Source organism: Oreochromis aureus, linkage group 10 (assembly GCF_013358895.1).
Source record: "Oreochromis aureus strain Israel breed Guangdong linkage group 10, ZZ_aureus, whole genome shotgun sequence".
Lineage (NCBI taxonomy): Eukaryota > Metazoa > Chordata > Actinopteri > Cichliformes > Cichlidae > Oreochromis > Oreochromis aureus.
The window spans coordinates 3,299,020-3,322,867 of NC_052951.1; the positions used below are offsets into that span (position 1 = coordinate 3,299,020).

Below are 23,848 nucleotides of genomic sequence, written 5' to 3' on the forward strand. Positions count from 1 at the left end.
AACCACACCCTGCCACAGTGACGGTTAACTTTAGTAATAACAAAACAATTGATGGAGTTAAATAAACCTTTTGCTTGCACAGATATAAGTGAGCACATACAATTATATTATAGTATATTATAGTATATTGATATATGTGACATTAGGACATTTATTTAATGCTTGTTAAATAAAGACTGACTAACATGGCTGTTTATGACTCTGTTTGTGAATCAGTTAACTCTATCTACTTCACATCCACCGCGAGTGGATGTTTGGGACATTATTACTCACTGACAGGTATGATGATAAGGGCATGTTTCAGTGACCAGGTTTGAACTTTGCTCCCTGTGAGAGTCGCAGGTGGAGTCAGCCACAGCGCTGCTCACCTGCTGTTTCAGGAAATGAAGCGTTGATCCACGGCACCCGCCCGGACTGGAGGTATCACACAGTAAGTTGATCTAATTGAGGATGTTTCTGTTTCTGGGGATTTTTTAAATATTAATGAAAAGATTCAAAACTGAGATGATTTTACATTTTTATACTCCGATATCAATACAGCAAAGAGTGGAAAACTTATTTCACAACAAGTGTAAAACGTATTACAGAACAGTCTGGCTTTGCTGTGAGCAAGTAAAAGTGCGTTAGTGTTATAGCTCTAATATTATATTATATTATATTATATTATATTATATTATATTATATTATATTATATTATATTATATTATATTCAGTTTTGGGAACTGACGGAATACATGAAACCCAAACAAAACACGCAATAAGAGGCTCCAATATAAGCGCTTAATGTTGGCGGCATCAGTGACACAGTGGACCCGCACGGGCAGGAATGCATTTCTTACTTGGACGTTCCGTGACCACTTGACATATAAAGAAGAAAGGGATGGGCGAAATCTGACCGTGCAATGCAAATTCTGTTTGCCAGCAACCAAGCTGCTCTCAGCATCGAAAGACTCCACCAGGTTTTAGTTGTGGTAGCTGCCTGGGTTATGTGCCACTTCAGTATCTTCCATGTATTACTGCTGTATGATTTATTAAAATTACTGAAGGCTGCATTACAACCTGCTAGCTGCAAATAATCATGTGCAGTTCTGAAAGCAGACAGAAAGAAAACATATTACTGATACAGAAATAGTTTTCTATACGAGATCACTGTAGAAAGTGCAGCCTTACCTAATGTCCACCCACTGTTACTCATTAATATTGAGATTTAAAAATCTAGTTGGTTTTGCTTTCAGAACTGCACATGATTGTTTGCAGCCAGCAGGTTGTTAATGCTGTCCATCGAGTCTAACAGTACCTCAGCTAACGCCAGCTAACAATGTTAGCTCGGTAATAGTAATAAATCACATAGTACTTTACATAGTTGTAAAAAGCATGACAATATATCAAGTAATCCAAAGTATTCACAATAAGTTACTCACATTGAGTAACTTAAGGGAATACGTTACAAACTACATTTTGGGCCATGCATTCTGTAATCTGTAGTGGAATACATTTTAAAAGTAACCTTCCCAATTCTGATTATATATTATATTATATTATATTATATTTAACTATTTAGTGTGACTGTTTTGCTTTTTAAAAATATTTTGTTGAGAATAAAGAGTTACAAAACTTCAGTGGATCAACGAACTTTTAAATCAACTAAATTTTTCAAATTTCAGTTTTCTACTTTTCATTGCTTTAAATGTTTCATTCCTTTTTCATTTTTCTGTTTCAGATAGTTTTTTGTGTCAGTTTACTTATGTTTTAACAAGGTTTAAGTTCTGTTTTTACTTGGCTTTGTGTTGGTTTAAACTTTTGCTCATTATATCATGGGACTATTTTTAGGATCATAAGTTTAAAATTAAAAATTGTTTGAATTGGGAATTGTTGAATGTTGTCAGTGCGTATGCCCCATAGGTCGGACTGAATTCTCAGTTTGAAAAAGAGGAATTCTACAATAAGCTGGATGAAGTGATAAAAACAAAAAATCTTTTGTCTATTGAAGTTTGACTCAAGCAAACTTTAATAGAGATGTAGTGGAAGGGAACAGAGGTGTTAGGTGGGTACTGTGTTAAGGAGATAAATGCAGATGGACAGATGGCAGTGGATTTTGGGAAAAGAATGTAAATGACTGCAGGGAACACTTTGAGAAGAGGGATGGGTGATGAATAAGAGGGAAGCAAGGTGCACACAGGACGACTACGTCACATGCAGTGAGTGCAAACTTGAAGAGATAGGAGGAGGCAAGGTGTGGTGGCAGGCCAGAATGTAGCTGGGCAATATCACATGGTGTTCTACATCTATGATGCCTTTGGACATCAAGAAGAAGAACCAAGTATTAAAGGGTGGAAGTTAAAAAGAGAAGACTGTTGCTCAGAGTTCAGGGAGGAGTTGAGACAAGCTCTGGGTCGTAGTGAAGGGTTACAGGGAAATTAAAGCTTTAGTGCTGAGGGAAACTAGCGAGAAGTCATTCAGTGTATCCTCTGGATAAAGGAAAGGGAACAAAGATTGAGGTGGAAATGTACTAATAAGTCAAAGAATTGCGCTGGAACTGACCTAATGAATGATAAAATGAAAGAGAGAGGAGGCTGGATGAAGGACAGTTAGTGAATCAGGAAGCAGAGTAAGGAGGAAGTGAGGCCAGCTGTGAAGGGGATGAAGAGTGTGAAAGTGGTTGGCACCCGTGGAGGTATGTCCAGAGAGGGCAGTGGACCTTTTAACAAGACTGTTTAACATAATCCCAGACAGTGAGAAGATGCCTGAGTGCTGTCCTTTGTTATATTTTTAGTTTTGAGTTATTTAATTTAAGTTTAACTTTGTACTTAACCATGTCCAACAGCCATTTTAGAAACATTCAGGAACATTTTTAAGCTGAGTTGTTGAGTTCTTGTTGCTTCTCATTACAGCCGTCTGTCCCCATCTTTGAGATAAGCACTACCATGACTGTCTCCTGGATATCATGGGCTTCTCTCTTCTTCATCTGTTTATTACCCTGCACGATGGGAGGTGAGCATTCATTTAATTTTGTCAATGACTTCCAAGTTTTATTTTTGAAAGTTGCATGCCAGTAACAGACCTGCCCAATAACAAGAAGAGGGGGAAAACCTTAAAATATGGAGCGGTTTTATTTTTGAAGAACAAAAATAATTAATAGACAGTGTAATCTCAAGAGAAAATACAGAGGAAATCAACATGATCAGAGCTTCCACCTCAGCTATCACAGTTAGAGTTGATAGATTTTGAGGCATGTCCACATTTCTCATACAGGCAACCGCACCAGGCATAGGGTTTCATTCGACATGCTGAGAAAGACACTGAACACTACACAGAATTAGAAACTTGGGTTAAAAGCACTCTGTAGAGAGATGTAGTCATAAGATCATGGAGTCACTCTCTCCTCTGTGCAGGGAAATACGTGATCCAGCTTTGCCACTCTTCACACAAATGAATCGAGTGAACCGACAAGTACAAACATATCCCTGGATGTGCTTTATTTTTTGTCAGATAACACAAACCTAACATTTTTAGATGACCTCTGATGTCTGATTCCAGCCTGTGACACTCTGTAACTATGTAGCAAATCTTCCTGAAACCTATATTTCAACAGCATGTTCGAACCTCTCGCTATTAAAAAGGATCAGTCTTTACCTATGATGCTGTCTTGGGAGAAAAACACATATCAAATCTATAATTTTAGTAACATGTCAACAGCTGTGCTCAGACATTTGTTTAATCATGTGACTAACAAGGAAAATTTTTCTTCTAGGATTGAACAACAGTGAGAAAATATTTTACAATGTCAGCTTTGATGCTAATCAATTGAAGGATCAGTGCTGTTTTGTGTCGTGTTTAACTTTCAGCCTTGTCAAAAGCCAACACAACAAAACCAATGGCCTTTGTGATATTTACTTACCTTGAACAAACAGCTCTCAAGCACCATATTGAAAAACAAAGCAGTATGTACGTCTATAGCCTGCAGCATGCATTGCATTGTCATGTGAGAAGGAAAAGTTCAACCAGTTTCCTCACTGATTGATGTCAGATGCACTTCCATATTTCACTTGTATTTTTTAAACATTTGTGTTTAAAATGATGTGATTTTCCAACACCACACCTTTATACACCTTTCATAATAGTCTACTGTAGTTAAAAAAACTTCAGTTTATACCAGAGTTACTGAGTATATTTATGCATTTGTCCAAACAGCTAATTATGTGCCAGCGTAGTGTTTAAAACCCTGCATATGCAGGAGCTTCAGGCAGTTTTCACATCAAACATTAGAATAAGTTAAAATTCACTGAATCAGAATTCAGTGGAACATTTTTAGGATTTGATATAACTGGAGATATAACTGGTTGTAATCTTTGGAGATGTGTAATGAAATCATGTCAACACACAGCAGAATCTCAAAAGAATGTCTCCAATATTTTAGCATTGTATTACATGAAGAAGAATGTGTATTTAAAGCAAATTTAAACCATTCCCAAGAATGAATGTGGCCCTTTTAAGCGAATCATGATATTAAATATCATTTTTCACATTGTAAGGCCAAAGGTATTTTCTAAATTGCAGAATTGGGGTTTTTATAAAAGTAAAGAAATATGTTTTATATGATCTTCTTTGGTAGGAACTCATTCAGACAACCAAAATGTGCAGAAACACCTTTATGTTCCACACTATGTGTAAATGACAAGGTTTCAAATCCTCACATCTATTCTCTTTCAAACCTACCAGTGACAAACCAGTTTCAGCTGGAGCCGATGACTGCAGCAGTGCTTAAAGGCTCCGATGCCCAGTTCATCGCCAGAGTGACCGGATCATGGACTATCATGACCTGGAAAGTTGGAGGGTTTCTGGTCCTCACAGTAAATGGAAACACTACAATATCTCTATCAGAGCAGTATTCTGCTACATTCTGCTCCAGTGATAACAGCAGCTGTGTGGAGTTCACCATCCATAACATCAGCCGCTCACTGTCCGGGCCCGTCACCTGTGCTGTTCAAGGGTTATTTGGAGAAAAGACAGCACAGCTTTATGTACAAGGTGGGTTCATAAACATGTATCAGACATTTTGAAGTCTGGTGATTAAAAGGCTAGTTCATGTATCGGTTGACCTCTAACCTCAATGTGCAGTCAGTCAAACCTAAAGGAGGATGTTACCTTCAAGGTCTTTACCCTCGCACTGTATGTATTTTCACACCATTGTTGTAATGACTGGAGTGTACTCTGGAGGACAGCAGTGAGCACTGATTTCCAGGCTTTTCAACGGCCTCCCGCAGCGGCATCTAATCATAAAGAAGATCTGATGAGAAAGAGAAACAAAAAGCTTTAAACCTAAAATGAAAGTTGAAACGACCATTTCTGTGACACTGACAGAATGTTAGATGGTAACAGGACAGCCTGTGTTATTTTATTTTAATTTGATAAATGTAGTTGGAAAAATTAGCATCAGTGATTTAATAAATGAACCAGTTAAACAGTTTATTTAGACCCTGGCTGACAATTATGAATAAATTATCTCAGTTATTGTTGTGGAACTTCAGGATTTATAAAAAACCAGTGAGTCTTTTATATTTTCCAGTTTAACAAAGTGTAAACCTAATAAAACCATGGCAACAGTGACTGAAATAATTCCTTAGGTATTCCCTCTTTTGTGATGAGTTTATCTGTAAAACAAAAATTAAAACCCTGTACAATAAATATGTTGGAAAGCTTGTAAAGTGGCAGCAGTTCAGTTGTATGTGAACTCAGCTCTGACATCTGTCCAGCTCAGATGTTGTCCTGGGTCCTGAATCTAGCAGTTTTCTGGATAATTCTGCCTCAAGCCAAACTTTTACACAGACAGCAGTATGGAGTAAAATATGCCTCCTTCTCTACACACAAAGAGCTAAGTGTGACTTTCATCTGTTGTTAATCTGGGTCCTGGTCTGCCTATTAATGGACATTGATTGTGAAGCACTGATGGAGAGCTGTCTCATGAAGTTGATTAGAATCTTATTGCTTTTCTGCAAGGGGACATTAACGAGGGACACTCACAGTGAACATTCTGGTTAAAGAGAGTTTCACAGTGAAACAATACAAGTTCCTGAATAGGAGCACCCCAGTAATGATCTGGCCCTTGTCAAAGACGCTGTGGTCTTTACACCTGTGTTACCTGGTAATTTTCAGTGTCCATATTAAAAACAGTCCCTGGAAATCTTGTTCGGCCCTGGCAGTTTAACTCTGGGGGATAAAGTCAGTGCACAGCCCTATACTGAAGAAAATGATGACCGTACCCCGGGTCGTGCTTCTGAGCTCATTCTAAAAACTATTACTTGGGGTGTAGTCAAAGATCGTAGATGAGAGCTGAGTCACTTTGACACAGAAGCTAATATTTCAGGTTTGTGGTAAAATTGCAAAAGTGCAATTGGTCCGAACACGTTTTACAGGGAGTAAAGGCTCATTTAGAGTTGTGCATGGATAAACATGGACTACTGCTGATTGGTAACATTGCAACAGTTTCCTCCACCCAGTCCCTTTATGTAACATATTTAACAAATAAAGAAGTCAACAAGCAAATACTGCATTTCGGCATTTAATAAAGCACACAGAGAATCAAAGCCCCAACATAACACAAAGGAGTGCCAGACATCTCCAGTCTCGCTATGGTGCAGGTTAAATGAAGTCTGCTGTTAGAAAACAATAATTTCTTATTCAGATATAAGAAATTATTATAAAATATTACCCGCACATGAGTACAAGGTGTATTTGTCAGCAGTTGTTTATAGCCACAGGTTTGTTTCTCTGGTGTATATTTATTAGAGCAGGATGATGTATTTGGAACTGATTGCAGTGCAACATGTCACTCAGCTTAATGATAATTTGAGGAAATAACAAAGCCCACTCTGAGAGATATAGTGAGTGAAAATGTAATTAAGCTCAATCAACATTTGACAGTGGTTTATTGGTTGTTTGAATGCATTACTACATTGACTTCTATACTAAACGTGAATCTCTGAATCTCAGCTGGAGGAAGTTATGAGGAAGTCGATCTCTGCTTACATGACTTTACTGCTGATTTTTGGTCTTTTCATGTGTTTTAAGGGCAATGTTAAATATAGGGAACAACTTTCTTCTATATTTTTCAGTTTATTCTTCAGGTCCAGTCATGAAGCTAAGAATTTATTGTGGACACAGCACATTGTCGCCACTCTTTGATTACACTGAACAAGGTCAGAAATGGGTTTTCTTCAGGACCTAAACTCTCCTCTGTCTTTCTCAGAGAACGGAATGATCAGCATCACAGGACCGAGCATGAAGGTGATGTATGACCAGCAGGTAGCGTTCCAGTGTGTAACAGCTGGTTGGTACCCCAAACCTACAGTCACATGGACTCTAAATGGTAACGCTATGAACAGCACCCTGGACAACTTCACCGATAATGGGGATTTCTTTAACTCCACCAGTGTACTAACCTTCCAGGCAGTCAGAGACACCACAGTCAAATGTTTGGTGAGCATCCCAGCACTGACATCCCCGCAATCAACGTCTCTCTTCTTAGTAGTTGGTAAGAAACTCTTACTTACTTTTTGTGTATAAAGTTGAAAATGTTTAACAAAGAAGTTACAAGTCATGACTTCTGCCCACCTAAGCTACCTTCAGAAACAAGAGGATCTGTTTTTGAGTCATATCCTCTATCTGTGTTACTGCCACTACTTTACACTTTAATTCCAACAATGTTTGCAATGCTGCCAATCTGACCAAAGAGTGTAGATTAGCAGAAAACTGTCATTTTATGTGCAAAGCGATCCCTGTGTAAAACAAACATGTTAGTATTTTTCATTAAACTTTTGATATGCTGCACTATTTTTTGCTAAACCTAAAACAAAATGTTGCCTTTTTTTTTTTTTTTTTTTTTTTTAATCTAAAAGCTGTTGTAAATCACACTTTTAGAAAAAAGTTAGATGTACGTGCCCTCATGGTGAACTTCAGACGATTTTGGTGCAGTAGATTAGAAGCAAGAGAGCAATAAACTGTCACCTTCCAAAACACAGTTTACAACATAATTTCACGACTGAAACTTTTCTAATTAAAACTAAATCTAAAATAAAGGTCTAACCTGGTAATCTTATGATGTAATAGAATTTTATCATAGGTCAAGTCTGGACAGTCATGGACCCAATGTGAGGCAGTGGTATAGCTGGAAACTGTCCATGTATTAGGATCATTACTCACAAAAAGTAATGTATCACACGTTACTCACTGTTTTCTTCAAAAGTAATGCAGTATGTTATTTTATTACTCACTGGAGAAATGAATTTTTTACACTACTTGTTACATTACTTTCTCATTACTTAATAATATTATTTGAATTGTATCGTCTTGTTGTCCGCACACCAACACAAATGTGTTCCCTAATGAAAACAATATTTCTTTCACTTCTTACATATGAACACAAACCCGACAATAACAAAGCAAAGATGAAAACCAGCCTAAAGAGATTTCAAAGTGATTCTGCTTTAGAAATATGTACAGGCAGCTAGCTTAGTGTTAGCGAGCTTTATGTGCAGATGAGACAAAAGTTCAAAGAGCCAAAGCTCTGTTAGCATGATAACACGTTTGTTTCTGTCCCGGATGCAGTTTGGTTTACCACCATGCTCGCGTCCTGTTAAGCAAGCAAAAAAGCTCTAACCATTTTCCTTCTCCTGAAATCCACTGACTGCTGCATGAGTGCGCAGGAAGAAAAATGTATAATTGTTGGATTCTTTTTCCTTTCTATCCACCCGGCATGCAGATAACTAATGAATGTAATGTTAGCCCAGTAACATGTCACATTACTATGTTACTGAAAAATATAAAGTGATTACAGTCATGTATTACTGTAACATATTACACTGATATATTATAATCATATAAGGAAATAATTATATTTTCATGTTTTTTTCCATATGGAGGCAAATCTCACACGGGATTATAAGACATATAGTCTCTCCAAATAATGCGAGAGAAATTTTTTTCCACTTTGATTATTTATGCCTAATAGATTCCTTAAACGTGCATAAACTTGATTCTTCATACATGAAGGTCCTAACAATGATTTAAGTGTTAGAAGTAATTGGGTGGAGTGTTCCTTTAATGAATAACCCTGAAAAAGCATAACAGGGTGAATGATGATATATTACTATTTGCCTTATCCAGTATGACAGATTATTTCTGCTGTATGCTCAGATCTTATGAATAAGTGAAAATCCACAGATAGACATAAAGATCTAATGTATCAGATCTGATAAAAAATTAAATTAAATAAACAGACAAAAACCAAACAAAAAAAAAAAATTCAACTTATAACGTAGAGCAATTACCCTAACACCAATAGCCCTGAATGTCTGGTGCCAGCCAAGATGGATACAGATATTACATGGATTCCATGCTGCAATATGCAAAGACTGTTAGGATCCCTGGGTCATCGACCCAGTGGTTTGTGTTTTGGTTCTTTGAGTTTGTTATTTCATTATATTCTAGTTTTGCTTTTTGGGTTTTGGGATTATTCTTAGTTTAGGTTCTCTGGGTGGGTTCTGTTAGAGTTTTAGGGTTCTGGTTTTCTGTCTGTGATTCTGAGTTGCTGTCTCCCCTGTTTGCTGTATCCCCACGTCCAGTCAGTGTCTGTGTCTGCCCTGGTCTCACGTCTTTGTTCCCTTTGTTATAATGCCTGCCTGTGAGTCTGTGTTATGTTTCCTGTTTTACTTTGAAAGTCCATGTCTCATGTTAGTGTATCTGGTTTTGCTCTCCTTGTCTCGTTAGTCCTGATTTGCCCCAGCTGTGTTTCCTCCTGTTGCCCATTCCTGATTGCTCCCTCTGTGTATTTAAGCCCTGTGTTTTCCTGTGCTCTTTGTCGCGATCTACCCTTAACTTGCTGTGTGTTTTGTCTACGTAAGTGTATTTTGTATTCTTAGTTTTGTTACACTTTTGGGTTCAGCATTAAAGCTGTTTTGAGTTCACGTCTGTCTCCGTAGTCTGCACTTTGGGTCCTCTTCCTGTCTGCACACAGCCTACACTTAACAGAAGATCGCGAACATACTATGGACCCAGCAGACATTGAACTTCAGGAGCGACGCCGAGCAGCCTTTGCCCAGCTGGAGGAGGAACTCCGCTGGAAGCCATGGCGCACCCCTGACGCCGGGCGCATTTTCCATGGAACTCGGCTGGCTCTCGGTGGGCCCCGTAGCTGCCAGAAATCTCCACCTGTTGCTCTGTTGGCACTCAAGATGCAGCCGCTTCAGTTGGGAGTCCTCCGTATGGCTTCAGGTGCTCACGCTCCAGCCTCAGCGTCACCGTTCTGTGCACCAGAAGCTCAGTTGCTTACGCGCCGCCAGCTACCTCTGCCCAAAGGAAACGGCGCCACTTGGCGTCATATGGATACTTCTGAGCAACCTCCTATGGTGAGCCAAAAGGACTACACTTTCCACACTCCACCTGAGCCATTAAACAGTAAGGATTATGAGCTCACCTCAGAGACTTCCAGGACCTCGTTTCTCGATAAGGATTTGGATTGGGAGGCCAGTTTTGGTTTAAGTCCTCACAAGCTAGTTAATGACAACGTACATTCTTCTAAGACTGTTGGTTCTTGGACTATACATCATGGTGGAAACAAGCTAAAACCCACTTTTGCCTAGTCTGTTTTTTTTCTAACCCTGGCCACATAAATTCTGAGACTGTGAAAACTGTTAAGACTGTTAGACGTGGTGGTGGTAGGAAGCTAAGAAACTTTGTAGAGGAGTCTGTGTTTGCTGAACCTACTCCTTCGCCCCATTGTGTTCCTGCTCCCAGGGCAGCTCGGGCCCAGCATTCCCCTGCACCTGTTTTAGTGCTTCAGGTGAGGGAGGCTGAGGTCCAGCTGGTCCCTGCTCCAGTGTCCAGGCCGGCTGAGGCTCTGCCTGTCGCTGCACCCGTACCAGCTCCTCGGGTGGGGACAGCAGCTGCCCAGCCATTGATGGTGCCTGTCCCGGCTCCCAGCGTGAGGATGACCGGGAACCAGTTAGCTCCAGCACCTGCACCTTCTCCTCGGGAGGAGTGGCTGGTGTCCGGCAGGTACCTGCACCTGTTTTTGACCTCGCTGGAGGCTCAGGTGAGCCCGTCCAGCGGTTGTTTTCAGGTTCTGGAGGCTCAGGGGAACTAGCTCAGTTTACTGCTAATCCACCACCTAACCCCCCATTACTACCATCGTTACAACAGTCAATAGAACTTAAACTTCTATCAATAGCTCGAACATTAGCTCACCTCTCAGCTCAGTCGCCTGCTCACTTACCACCTGCCTCGCCTGGAGGGTCCGAGGGGCCTGTCCAGCCTTCTGTTCCTGCTGGGGGTTCTGGAGAACCGCACCAGCCTTTGTTCGTCTCCGTTGGAGGGTCCGAGGGGCCTGTCCAGCCTTCTGTTCCCGCTGGGGGTTCTGGAGAACCGCACCAGTCTTTGTTTGTCTCCGCTGGAGGGTCCGAGGGGCCCATCCAGCCTTCGTCGCCACCACCTGCGGCTCCCACGCCGTCGCCTGCAGTGCCACCACCTGCGGCTCCCACGCCGTCGCCTGCAGTGCCACCACCTGCGGCTCCCACGCCGTCGCCTGCAGTGCCACCACCTGCGGCTCCCACGCCGTCGCCTGCAGTGCCACCACCTGCGGCTCCCACGCCGTCGCCTGCAGCTTCGTCCTTGCCTGGTCCAGCTTCAGCTACGGCTTCGTCCTTGCCTGGTCCAGCTTCAGCTACGGCTTCGTCCTTGCCTGGTCCAGCTTCAGCTACGGCTTCGTCCTTGCCTGGTCCAGCTTCAGCTACGGCTTCGCCGTCGCCTGGTCCAGCTTCAGCTACGGCTTCGCCGTCGCCTGGTCCAGCTTCAGCTACGGCTTCGCCGTCGCCTGGTCCAGCTCTGGCTTCGGCTTCGCCGTCGCCTGGTCCAGCTCTGGCTTCGGCTTCGCCGTCGCCTGGTCCAGCTCTGGCTTCGGCTCGGCCTGTTCGTCCTGCTCGGCCTGCTCGGCCTGTCCGGCCTGTCCGGCCTGTCCAGCCTGTCCGGCCTGCTCGTCCTGCTCGGCCTGTTCGTCCTGCACGTCCTGTCCGGCCTGTTCGTCCTGCACGTCCTGTCCGGCCTGTTCGTCCTGCACGTCCTGTCCGGCCTGTTCGTCCTGCACGTCCTGTCCGGCCTGTTCGTCCTGCACGTCCTGTCCGGCCGCTTTCCAGGCCACTGACTGGATGTCCTCGCCGGCATGGACGGCCTCCTGACCTGCTCCGTCGCCGCCGGTGCCTCCCGCCCGGCCGGCCTCCTGACCTGCTCCGTCGCCGCCGGTGCCTCCCGCCCGGCCGGCCTCCTGACCTGCTCCGTCGCCGCCGGTGCCTCCCGCCCGGCCGGCCTCCTGACCTGCTCCGTCGCCGCCGGTGCCTCCCGCCCGGCCGGCCTCCTGAACTTTTTTCTGGACTGTTGGGCCGTCGTCCTCCGGGCCGGCCCCCTGAACTTTGTGTGAATTGTTTTTCCTGGCCGCCTGTGTTTTGTTATGTTGCTTTCCGGGCTCCGGTGTTTGCGCTTTTTGTTTCTTGCTCCTTGTTTGGTTGTTTCGAGCCCTCCGTCCTGTTTCCCCCACCGCCCGCCCTGGTTGGGTTGTTTTTCGTTTTTGGTGTTCTGGTTTGGGCTGTCTGGAAGCCAGCCCTTAAGGGGGGGGTACTGTTAGGATCCCTGGGTCATCGACCCAGTGGTTTGTGTTTTGGTTCTTTGAGTTTGTTATTTCATTATATTCTAGTTTTGCTTTTTGGGTTTTTGGATTATTCTTAGTTTAGGTTCTCTGGGTGGGTTCTGTTAGAGTTTTAGGGTTCTGGTTTTCTGTCTGTGATTCTGAGTTGCTGTCTCCCCTGTTTGCTGTATCCCCACGTCCAGTCAGTGTCTGTGTCTGCCCTGGTCTCACGTCTTTGTTCCCTTTGTTATAATGCCTGCCTGTGAGTCTGTGTTATGTTTCCTGTTTTACTTTGAAAGTCCATGTCTCATGTTAGTGTATCTGGTTTTGCTCTCCTTGTCTCGTTAGTCCTGATTTGCCCCAGCTGTGTTTCCCTCCTGTTGCCCATTCCCTGATTGCTCCCTCTGTGTATTTAAGCCCTGTGTTTTCCTGTGCTCTCTGTCGCGATCTACCCTTAACTTGCTGTGTGTTTTGTCTACGTAAGTGTATTTTGTATTCTTAGTTTTGTTACACTTTTGGGTTCAGCATTAAAGCTGTTTTGAGTTCACGTCTGTCTCCGTAGTCTGCACTTTGGGTCCTCTTCCTGTCTGCACACAGCCTACACTTAACAGAAGATCGCGAACATACTATGGACCCAGCAGACATTGAACTTCAGGAGCGACGCCGAGCAGCCTTTGCCCAGCTGGAGGAGGAACTCCGCTGGAAGCCATGGCGCACCCCTGACGTCGGGCGCATTTTCCATGGAACTCGGCTGGCTCTCGGTGGGCCCCGTAGCTGCCAGAAATCTCCACCTGTTGCTCTGTTGGCACTCAAGATGCAGCCGCTTCAGTTGGGAGTCCTCCGTATGGCTTCAGGTGCTCACGCTCCAGCCTCAGCGTCACCGTTCTGTGCACCAGAAGCTCAGTTGCTTACGCCGCCAGCTACCTCTGCCCAAAGGAAACGGCGCTCACTTCGCCGTCATATGGATACTTCTGAGCAACCTCCTATGGTGAGCCAAAAGGACTACACTTTCCACACTCCACCTGAGCCATTAAACAGTAAGGATTATGAGCTCACCTCAGAGACTTCCAGGACCTCGTTTCTCGATAAGGATTTGGATTGGGAGGCCAGTTTTGGTTTAAGTCCTCACAAGCTAGTTAATGACAACGTACATTCTTCTAAGACTGTTGGTTCTTGGACTATACATCATGGTGGAAACAAGCTAAAACCCACTTTTGCCTAGTCTGTTTTTTCTAACCCTGGCCACATAAATTCTGAGACTGTGAAAACTGTTAAGACTGTTAGACGTGGTGGTGGTAGGAAGCTAAGAAACTTTGTAGAGGAGTCTGTGTTTGCTGAACCTACTCCTTCGCCCCATTGTGTTCCTGCTCCCAGGGCAGCTCGGGCCCAGCATTCCCCTGCACCTGTTTTAGTGCTTCAGGTGAGGGAGGCTGAGGTCCAGCTGGTCCCTGCTCCAGTGTCCAGGCCGGCTGAGGCTCTGCCTGTCGCTGCACCCGTACCAGCTCCTCGGGTGGGGACAGCAGCTGCCCAGCCATTGATGGTGCCTGTCCCGGCTCCCAGCGTGAGGATGACCGGGAACCAGTTAGCTCCAGCACCCGTACCTTCTCCTCGGGGAGGAGTGGCTGGTGTCCGGCAGGTACCTGCACCTGTTTTTGACCTCGCTGGAGGCTCAGGTGAGCCCGTCCAGCGGTTGTTTTCAGGTTCTGGAGGCTCAGGGGAACTAGCTCAGTTTACTGCTAATCCACCACCTAACCCCCCATTACTACCATCGTTACAACAGTCAATAGAACTTAAACTTCTATCAATAGCTCGAACATTAGCTCACCTCTCAGCTCAGTCGCCTGCTCACTTACCACCTGCCTCGCCTGGAGGGTCCGAGGGGCCTGTCCAGCCTTCTGTTCCTGCTGGGGGTTCTGGAGAACCGCACCAGCCTTTGTTGCCTCCGCTGGAGGGTCCGAGGGGCCCGTCCAGCCTTCTGTTCCCGCTGGGGGTTCTGGAGAACCGCACCAGTCTTTGTTTGTCTCCGTTGGAGGGTCCGAGGGGCCTGTCCAGCCTTCTGTTCCCGCTGGGGGTTCTGGAGAACCGCACCAGTCTTTGTTTGTCTCCGCTGGAGGGTCCGAGGGGCCCATCCAGCCTTCGTCGCCACCACCTGCGGCTCCCACGCCGTCGCCTGCAGTGCCACCACCTGCGGCTCCCACGCCGTCGCCTGCAGTGCCACCCACCTGCGGCTCCCACGCCGCCGCCTGCAGTGCCACCACCTGCGGCTCCCACGCCGCCGCCTGCAGTGCCACCACCTGCGGCTCCCACGCCGTCGCCTGCAGCTTCGTCCTTGCCTGGTCCAGCTTCAGCCACGCTTCGTCCCTGCCTGGTCCAGCTTCAGCTACGGCTTCGTCCTTGCCTGGTCCAGCTTCAGCTACGGCTTCGTCCTTGCCTGGTCCAGCTTCAGCTACGGCTTCGCCGTCGCCTGGTCCAGCTTCAGCTACGGCTTCGCCGTCGCCTGGTCCAGCTCTGGCTTCGGCTTCGCCGTCGCCTGGTCCAGCTCTGGCTTCGGCTCGGCCTGCTCGGCCTGTCCGGCCTGCTCGGCCTGTCCGGCCTGTCCGGCCTGCTCGGCCTGTCCGGCCTGTCCGGCCTGCTCGGCCTGTCCGGCCTTTCCGGCCTGTCCGGCCTGCTCGTCCTGCTCGGCCTGTTCGTCCTGCACGTCCTGTCCGGCCTGTTCGTCCTGCACGTCCTGTCCGGCCGCTTTCCAGGCCACTGACTGGATGTCCTCGCCGGCATGGACGGCCTCCTGACCTGCTCCGTCGCCGCCGGTGCCTCCCGCCCGGCCGGCCTCCTGACCTGCTCCGTCGCCGCCGGTGCCTCCCGCCCGGCCGGCCTCCTGACCTGCTCCGTCGCCGCCGGTGCCTCCCGCCCGGCCGGCCTCCTGACCTGCTCCGTCGCCGCCGGTGCCTCCCGCCCGGCCGGCCTCCTGACCTGCTCCGCCGCCGCGGTGCCTCCCGCCCGGCCCGGCCTCCTGAACTTTTTTCTGGACTGTTGGGCCGTCGTCCTCCGGGCCGGCCCCTGAACTTTGTGTGAATTGTTTTTCCTGGCCGCCTGTGTTTTGTTATGTTGCTTTCGGGCTCCGGTGTTTGCGCTTTTTGTTTCTTGCTCCTTGTTTGGTTGTTTCGAGCCCTCCGTCCTGTTTCCCCACCGCCCGCCCTGGTTGGGTTGTTTTTCGCTTTTGGTGTTCTTGGTTTGGGCTGTCTGGAAGCCAGCCCTTATGGGGGGGTACTGTTAGGATCCCTGGGTCATCGACCCAGTGGTTTGTGTTTTGGTTCTTTGAGTTTGTTATTTCATTATATTCTAGTTTTGCTTTTTGGGTTTTGGATTATTCTTAGTTTAGGTTCTCTGGGTGGGTTCTGTTAGAGTTTTAGGGTTCTGGTTTTCTGTCTGTGATTCTGAGTTGCTGTCTCCCCTGTTTGCTGTATCCCCACGTCCAGTCAGTGTCTGTGTCTGCCCTGGTCTCACGTCTTTGTTCCCTTTGTTATAATGCCTGCCTGTGAGTCTGTGTTATGTTTCCTGTTTTACTTTGAAAGTCCATGTCTCATGTTAGTGTATCTGGTTTTGCTCTCCTTGTCTCGTTAGTCCTGATTTGCCCCAGCTGTGTTTCCCTCCTGTTGCCCATTCCCTGATTGCTCCCTCTGTGTATTTAAGCCCTGTGTTTTCCTGTGCTCTCTGTCGCGATCTACCCTTAACTTGCTGTGTGTTTTGTCTACGTAAGTGTATTTTGTATTCTTAGTTTTGTTACACTTTTGGGTTCAGCATTAAAGCTGTTTTGAGTTCACGTCTGTCTCCGTAGTCTGCACTTTGGGTCCTCTTCCTGTCTGCACACAGCCTACACTTAACAAAGAGGAAGAAGTGACATTTCTACCAGGAAGTAAAGCGTCCCGCTTCAATAAATAGAGTAGAATAACAGCTTCTGAATGCCAAATTTGAGGTTTTTTGAATCTTGTCTCTGTATGATATCAGTAAGAAGAGATATACCTAATATGGTCATGTTCACTGTCATTATGCAGTGCAACAGGGCTAAATATTTAAAATGAGTTGGTATTATACTCATCTACTTCCCACACCTTTTAGGTTTTTTGTTAGATGCCTCAAAAAAGTATCCAGTTAACACAAGCTTTAGACATTCACATTCTGTTCTACATAATTAAATATGTAATTAAACATGCCACGCTTTTACTTCTCCCAGAGAAGAGGAAAAGACCACAAAGGTTGTCATCAGTTCTCATCTGTCAAGAGAACCACAGTCGTGGTTTTGTTTTTGTGAGGGATAACCAACCAGATGAAGCAGTGTAATGTGTAAAGCATAAAAGAAGTGTGTGTGCTTGCTCATAGGGGGTCATATGATCATTCGGTTTTTCTCTGTATGTATTATTGTAGGATCTACGTTACATATAAAGCGCCTTGAGGCGACTGTTGTGATTTGGCGCTGTGCAAATACAATTGAATTGAATTGAACCAAGGCACAGAGATACATAGGGATTAGTTTGGACACTGAGGTTTAAATAAGCAGAAAATTTTCCTTTCCCTTCCTTTTAGGTGCTTTTATTGACCAGTTTAGCGTGACAACCAAAAGCTTTAAATTTTTGAATTGCTTTCTCTTACTTCTGATCTTTCTCCTGCAAAAGCTCCTAATTGGACTGTGTTGATAGCTGTGGTTGTGTCCTTTGGAAGTCTTGCTCTGCTGGTTTTGCTCATCATTGGAATTTGGTTCTTCTACAAACGCAGGAAAGAAAAACGTAAGGGTCTCATTATTTCATTAACTACGTAGATTCTGTGTCCCCACAATCACAAATGTTGTACTAACAGATGATGAACACAAATACAGAAGTCACTGTTTCGTTTGTTAACTATGAGTATCTTATTTCTGAATCTGATTTTAGAAACAAACTATCAGGATGAAATGAGGTAAAAGCCAATTTAAAATTATTCTGTCATTTAATTTATTTATTAACCAATGAACCTTTTTCTACATACAGTGAAACGGTCTGTTGTTGATATTTGTGTGCTGTAGGAGAGTGAGGACACAGAGCCAGTTAAGTGGTGTGCATGGACCCAGAAACAAAGAAGGACAAGTGAACACAACATATGTGCCGGAGGGTCAGACAAGTAAGACTGAACACAAACACACAAGCGTTTAAAAAGTTACTCGTGTACTGTACCAGTGTCTAACAGATAAAAGGGTACTTGTTCTTGTACTTTGCTCTTTGGTGGAAATCTCTGAACAATCTTAGAGGTAATCCAATTATCCAAAACCATCTGATACACTTTGAATATGCTGTTCAAAGTATGTAGACCTCTGAGGCTCAAGGATAGTTTACCTTTTTTGCATAGTTGGTAATCCATCCTTGTTTTCCTGTTTTGCTTCTCTGTCCGCAGGTGTTCCTACTAGTGAAATCACTGACAATGGCGTATTCCAGGTAAATAGCTCCAGTAATTTAGATCCTGGTCTGGGTTTTATGCAGCAGTAGCTACACATGCTAGCTTATCAGCCTGTCCAAGCTGACATTGGGATGGGTTGATAGGCTATCCCAATGTCAGGCAGACAGTTCACCAATCAATCCCAGGACTGTTATTGGACAATAATAACTGATAATAAAAAGAGCAGTTTTGTTGGGTTTGTGACTTTCTTACAACTCCTTTTCCTACAGCTACACTGTATTGGTGACTTTGGTGGAAGCAAAGAGCAAAGACGTGTTACAGTTCTCGTCTATGCCTTTTTTCTTCATAGAACAGGTCTAAGAGTCAGCCATGCTAGCAGCCCAGTGAAGCTGTAATTAGACAGAGCAGTGTTTGAGCTAAATGCTAAAGTCAGCGTACAGTGCTTTTCAGAAGACCAGTTTCACCACCTTAGTTTAGCATATTAGCAAAATACTATTTGTTTTAGGGGTAAATATAAAGTAGTACATTGTCTAATTTGCAGTTTTTGGTGGGGAAAAAATACTTGAATTACCTTGAAAATGTTCATTTTGATCACATGATGACACAAGGTCATGTGTCACTGCTATGCTAATCCATTCAGTAGATGTTGAGATATTTCACTGGTATTATAGAGAACAGCAGTTTATCTGTAAATGCTTCAGGACATTTTAATGAAAAACAAAAAATGTTGATCTCTTTGTTAACTGACTGAGAGTTACGACAGTTACCTTAGGTAGAGCCACAATACTAGCTAAACAACAATTAATGCTTTACAGTTCAATGTCAGTCTATCTTCTGTCTGGATCTTCAGCCTAAAATATGAACTCTCATCACGTCATGATTTTAGATACTTGTGCTTTTTAGGTTTTTATGGACCTTTGACCGAACCATTTTATCCTTGAGTCCAACTAAACATTTGACCTACTTTTTTAGATGTTCCCTCTAGACTTTCAAAAGATATCATGCGATAAAATGTATAATGCCTCCCTTAAATAGAGCTTTTCCAGTCAAGCAGCAGCAGTTTGTATGCTTAAGTGATTCAAGTCTGTCTTCATAATGTCATCATACTCCAGTGAACGCACAGGAGAGCAACTTCAGTATCTTGCTCGAGGATACTTTGACATTTTGCTATGCAGACTGAAGCAGCCAGGGATCAAACCATCAGCTGACCTGCTCTACTTCCTGTGGCAAAGTCACCCCATAGAGAAGCATTGATTTTTCACAGTTAAACCTTTGTTTCATGCTGTAATGTCATCTCATGGATTGCACAAATAGAATACCAGTTTTTCTAGTATTGAATCCATCTAATCTTTGGAACCATAGTCCTTACATAAACCACAGTGAATAACATTGGGCAGATCACTTGACACAGGTGGCATACATTACAGTCCAACTTTTGGTTACTCATGCTGTATGTCATTGGAAATGCTGAGACTGTTTTGATTTATTCAGATCATTTTGCTCTGGTAACTGAGCAAACATGATAATGTATTCATGTGGCTTCATTTCTGCATTCAACCACGTGAAAATATATTCTCCATGATTATGAACATGTTAATTTTTCCATGTACTTTAGCAGGCATGGCACAAATGGATGATTCACTGTTTTACCATGCAACTGATTTAAGTTTTGAATGAGGCACCCCATAAACAAATGTTATTCAAGACCACAGTTACATTGCAGTATTTCCAAGCTGATTACCTGTTCAGAGGAGGAATATGATTAATGTGTTGCATAGATTTTAAAATAAATGTTGAAAGAACATTTTGGATTTATTATCATTTATAATGTTAAATTTTGCTGGTTTTGATTTTTAGGTATCTACTGTGGCAAACAGTGCACAAGCAGGTGTCTACAATTTTGAGGATCCAGGCTTCATGAAACACAGACATGTCACGATTGTGTAAGGACAAACTGAGGACGTGACACATCTCTGAATGCTTGCGAGCCTGGGAACAAACCTGCACAGCATCTAAAAGGTGCTCGGCTTTGTCTGGATAAAAGGTGATCTGGATGACTGGATCTGCTCAAACCAAAGACTGATGTAGGGTGAAGGCTGTAGCTTCAGGTGGCCATGCAGATTTTAAATCTTCCATAATTTATTGTAGAGAAGAAATCATATAACCCTGTGATATACATACGAATTGTGTACATTTTTATTGTAACATTATGGGAATTTAAATATTCAAAAGTGATAAAAGTGATTAAACTTCTAAATCCCTTAAATTGCATCTCCTTACTTGTAAAGCAATTGTTCTCTGAGGAGTGGTCTATTTTTAAAAACATGATTAAAAGCTGTTTTAAATAGTTACCTTGAGAATGACATGGCAGTTTCACATGTATAAGTTGCTAGCCAGCTGCTGTGCACGGGCAGCTCGGGGTGGTTGTAGCTCATGAGGTAGAGGAAGTCATCTGCTAACTGGAAGTTTGGCAGTTCAATTCCTGGTTATTCCAGTGTCCATACCAAAGTATCCTTTGCTAAGATATTGCATGAGGACATGATTTCTTTGAGTTATAGCAATTTTATTCGTCATGGTGCAACATTGAAATTCGTCGTCTTGCCAGGGTCACACGCTTTGACAAAAACTCAGTTTTCAATGTAGCCCAAGATCAACTTCTTAAGGCTTTCCTGTACAAGTTTAAGGCTGCTCGGGTCACCCACCTCTACTCTGTATCCCAAAGTGTTAAACATGACATTTCCTGTTCCCACTAGGTGGCGCTGTCACCAATGTCAAATATGGCAGTTGAAATGTTTTCAGGGGTGGAGCCTTATCACATGTGAGAAGTTCGGGCCAGATTGGACCGTGTTTGAATGACAGCAAATAAAAATTTCAAATGGACTCATTCTTATATAGCGCTTTTCTACTCTCCTGGAGTACTCAAAGCGCTGTATGCAACATGCCTCATTCACCCACTCATACAAGCACTTCTAAACTCAAGTGCAACTAATAAGCATTCACACTCCAATGAACGCATCGGAGGGCAATTTGGGGTTAGTATCTTGCCCAAGGATATTTGGTATGCAGACTGGGGGAGCCAGGAATCGAACCACCATCAGCTACTGATCGAACCACCATCAGTAGCTGATCTGCTGTACCCCCTGAGCCACAGCCACCCACCTCAAATGAGCGCCGTGGCACCACGGACTCGCCCTATGACGAAAACTCAAAAGCTCCACAATTTAATGTTGCCCAAGTCTGTAGTTGAGACTAACCAAATATGATGTTGATCTGATAAAATTGCTATAAAATTTAAAATTTAACTGAGCAGATTTCAATTACAAGTTCAGACATTTTTGCTGTTGAAGCAGTCAAAAGCCAAAAAGATCCACAATGCCTGCTATGGCACACTGCAAGGATATGTGCTACAGAAATGCCTACTGTTCTCACACTTTAATATACGTCAGTAATCCCAGATTCAGCATGTTTTTTTGGACTGCTGGATCAGCTGGACTCAGATGACCTTTACTTGGCCAAGAAACAATTTTAGATGGAATTTGTTGGTGAAAACGACCAGCATGCAGCAAAATTGTCCAGCTGAGCTTTACGATCAGATACAAGCCACTGATGGCAACGCTCCCCACTGGATCAATTAGGTGATAACGTGACATCGCTCTCACTATCACTCCTATGTAATTAAAGATTCAACTTAATTTGTGACTAGATTTAATGTGATCTTCATTCAAATAGCCACTGAAGGTCTTGAGATGAACTTTGGGACTACTTAGTAAGAAAGTTTGACTTTGTGTTTTTATGAGACAAAGTGGAGTCAGCTGGAATCCTAAGACAGAAATGTTTCATTTGATCTGCTTAAACCAGCAGTAACTGATTTTGGGGTCAGAGAAGAAGGCTGAAAACACGATGTTGCCATATCACCCGAGAGACAACAGCTGAATCATTTCTACAGTCACAGAGAAGCAGTTTAGCCTCTGTGTAGCCTGAGAGGAATAACCTGCAGCTTTATGGCTCTGTATCTCTGTGTGTGGACAACTGATGGGAGTGACTCACATTAGAGAGCCGATGTGCTGAGGAGGCTTGTCAGAGTGTCTTGATGAAGAGTGAGGTTCCACAGCGCTGCTGTAAGAGCCCTTCAAGTCTGAGAAAACTGACACTAAATCCGATTACCTGCACTGTTTACGTCTCCATATTTAAAATCACATTAGTGCCTGTAATGTTCTCTTCCATTTAGCGTCTTTGAAATTGCTTAAATATGAAAGAAGATCCTCTTCATACTATCACTCTTTGATTTTACTCTTGTTAGTTGTTCACATTTTCTGTGAGTAGAAGACTAGTAGCTTATTTCAGCCTTTATATGTGATTAATACGATTTACAGCATTGCAATTGGATGTGAAGAGCAGAAACAGTGGCTTCTTGGTTCCTCCTAAAAATAGATAATTACTTAAACAGCAGGCTGGCAGTGGATGTAAGTGGTAATGAACAGAACCAATAAAATTAATGAATAAAGCTATGGTAATGACTATTGATAAGCCATATATAGTGCTGCTTGTTGAGTCATCCTGGCTTTCAGGGCACTTCTGGGCAGTTTCACCCTTGCATTAGGAATGTCCAACAAATTAATCTCACAAAGGAGACTTCAATCATCAAATTTCCTGTGCAGAGTTGGAAGCGCACACATGCATCCTGCTTGCAAAAACCACTGGCTGGCAGAACATGTTGATAATGTCAGTGTTGATTAAACTATGGAATATTTGGATGCTACTAATCATTTTCTTCCAGGAAAAGCAGCAATCAAAAAATTACCTGTCCAGATGAGTAACCCCTTTCGTTCTCCTTTTGTTTATATTTTAACAAAGTCCAAGAAAATGCCTTTTGTATTACAGGCACACTGTACAGTACACAAATGTTGGAGGACTAGACCTTTCCTTTGTCATAATGATTCAGACACTGAAAGATCCCATGATGGGGGAATTGAACTCAGAACCTTCTTGCTGTGAGGCAACAGTGCTAAACATCATGTCACAATAATTCTGCAAAGGAAGACATGTAAAAAAGTAAGAATGACAGATGAATAAATGAGGTCTTTTAGTTTATTAAATACTTTGTTCTGTCTAGAATAACCAAACTGTAATGTGTTGTTTCTCTTAATTTACAGCCCCAATTTTTTTTTTTTTTTAAAAGTCTGGTTTCTGTTTAAAATTTGAATAAGATTTTCAAATCTCATATTTTGTTCTCAGTAAAACACAAAACATATCACAAGTTTGATTTGAGATCTTTTACTATTTCATGAAAAAATATTAGCTCGATGGCAGCAAAACATCTCAAAAATGTTAGGAAGGGGGCAACGAAGGCTGGAAAAATAAATGGTACTAAAAACAAACAGCTGTAGGAATATTTTGCAACTAATAGGAAAATAATTGGGTTTGAAAAGAACATCTAAGAGAGGCAGAGCTTCTCCCAGGTAAAGATGGACAGATGTTCACTAATCTGCAACAAACTACATCTCCAAACTGAGAAACACCTAAAATTGTCAAGACTTTGAATATCTCACCGTCTATCATCAAAACATTCTGAAATCTCATTTTCATTGCATGGGGTCAGAAACGCTTACAGAGACCACTGCCTGTGCATTTACCTTCCAATATCACTGCATAGTGTATTTAGCTGCTGTATGACTAAAAACAACGATTTGTTTTAGTGATGGGATTCATTGCCTTAAGCAGTAAGGGAGGCAAGGAGTTTTCCTTGCACAGTAT

The 23,848-nt window shown here is 43.4% G+C and overlaps 1 protein-coding gene across 1 annotated transcript; it reads left to right on the forward strand.

The window, feature by feature from the left end:
- The first annotated feature begins 348 nt into the window (after positions 1–348).
- Positions 349–20,352, forward strand: igsf5a (immunoglobulin superfamily, member 5a). The gene is made up of 9 exons (XM_039618746.1): positions 349–430; positions 2,892–2,991; positions 4,720–5,028; positions 7,247–7,531; positions 17,341–17,451; positions 17,596–17,620; positions 17,727–17,821; positions 18,092–18,132; positions 19,952–20,352. The coding sequence occupies exons 2-9, from the start codon at positions 2,925–2,927 to the stop codon at positions 20,039–20,041; spliced, it is 1,023 nt and encodes a 340-aa protein (XP_039474680.1). The 5' UTR covers positions 349–430; positions 2,892–2,924; the 3' UTR covers positions 20,042–20,352.
- Positions 20,353–23,848: the final 3,496 nt, after the last annotated feature.

Bases quoted from the DNA above. Each gene is read 5' to 3' on its own strand.
- igsf5a (XM_039618746.1), top strand. From the start codon at position 2,925: ATGACTGTCTCCTGGATATCATGGGCTTCTCTCTTCTTCATCTGTTTA. The intron at 2,992-4,719 runs GTGAGCATTCAT...CAAACCTACCAG, and splicing joins ATTACCCTGCACGATGGGAG to TGACAAACCAGTTTCAGCTG. The intron at 17,452-17,595 runs GTAAGGGTCTCA...ATCTGATTTTAG, and splicing joins CAAACGCAGGAAAGAAAAAC to AAACAAACTATCAGGATGAA.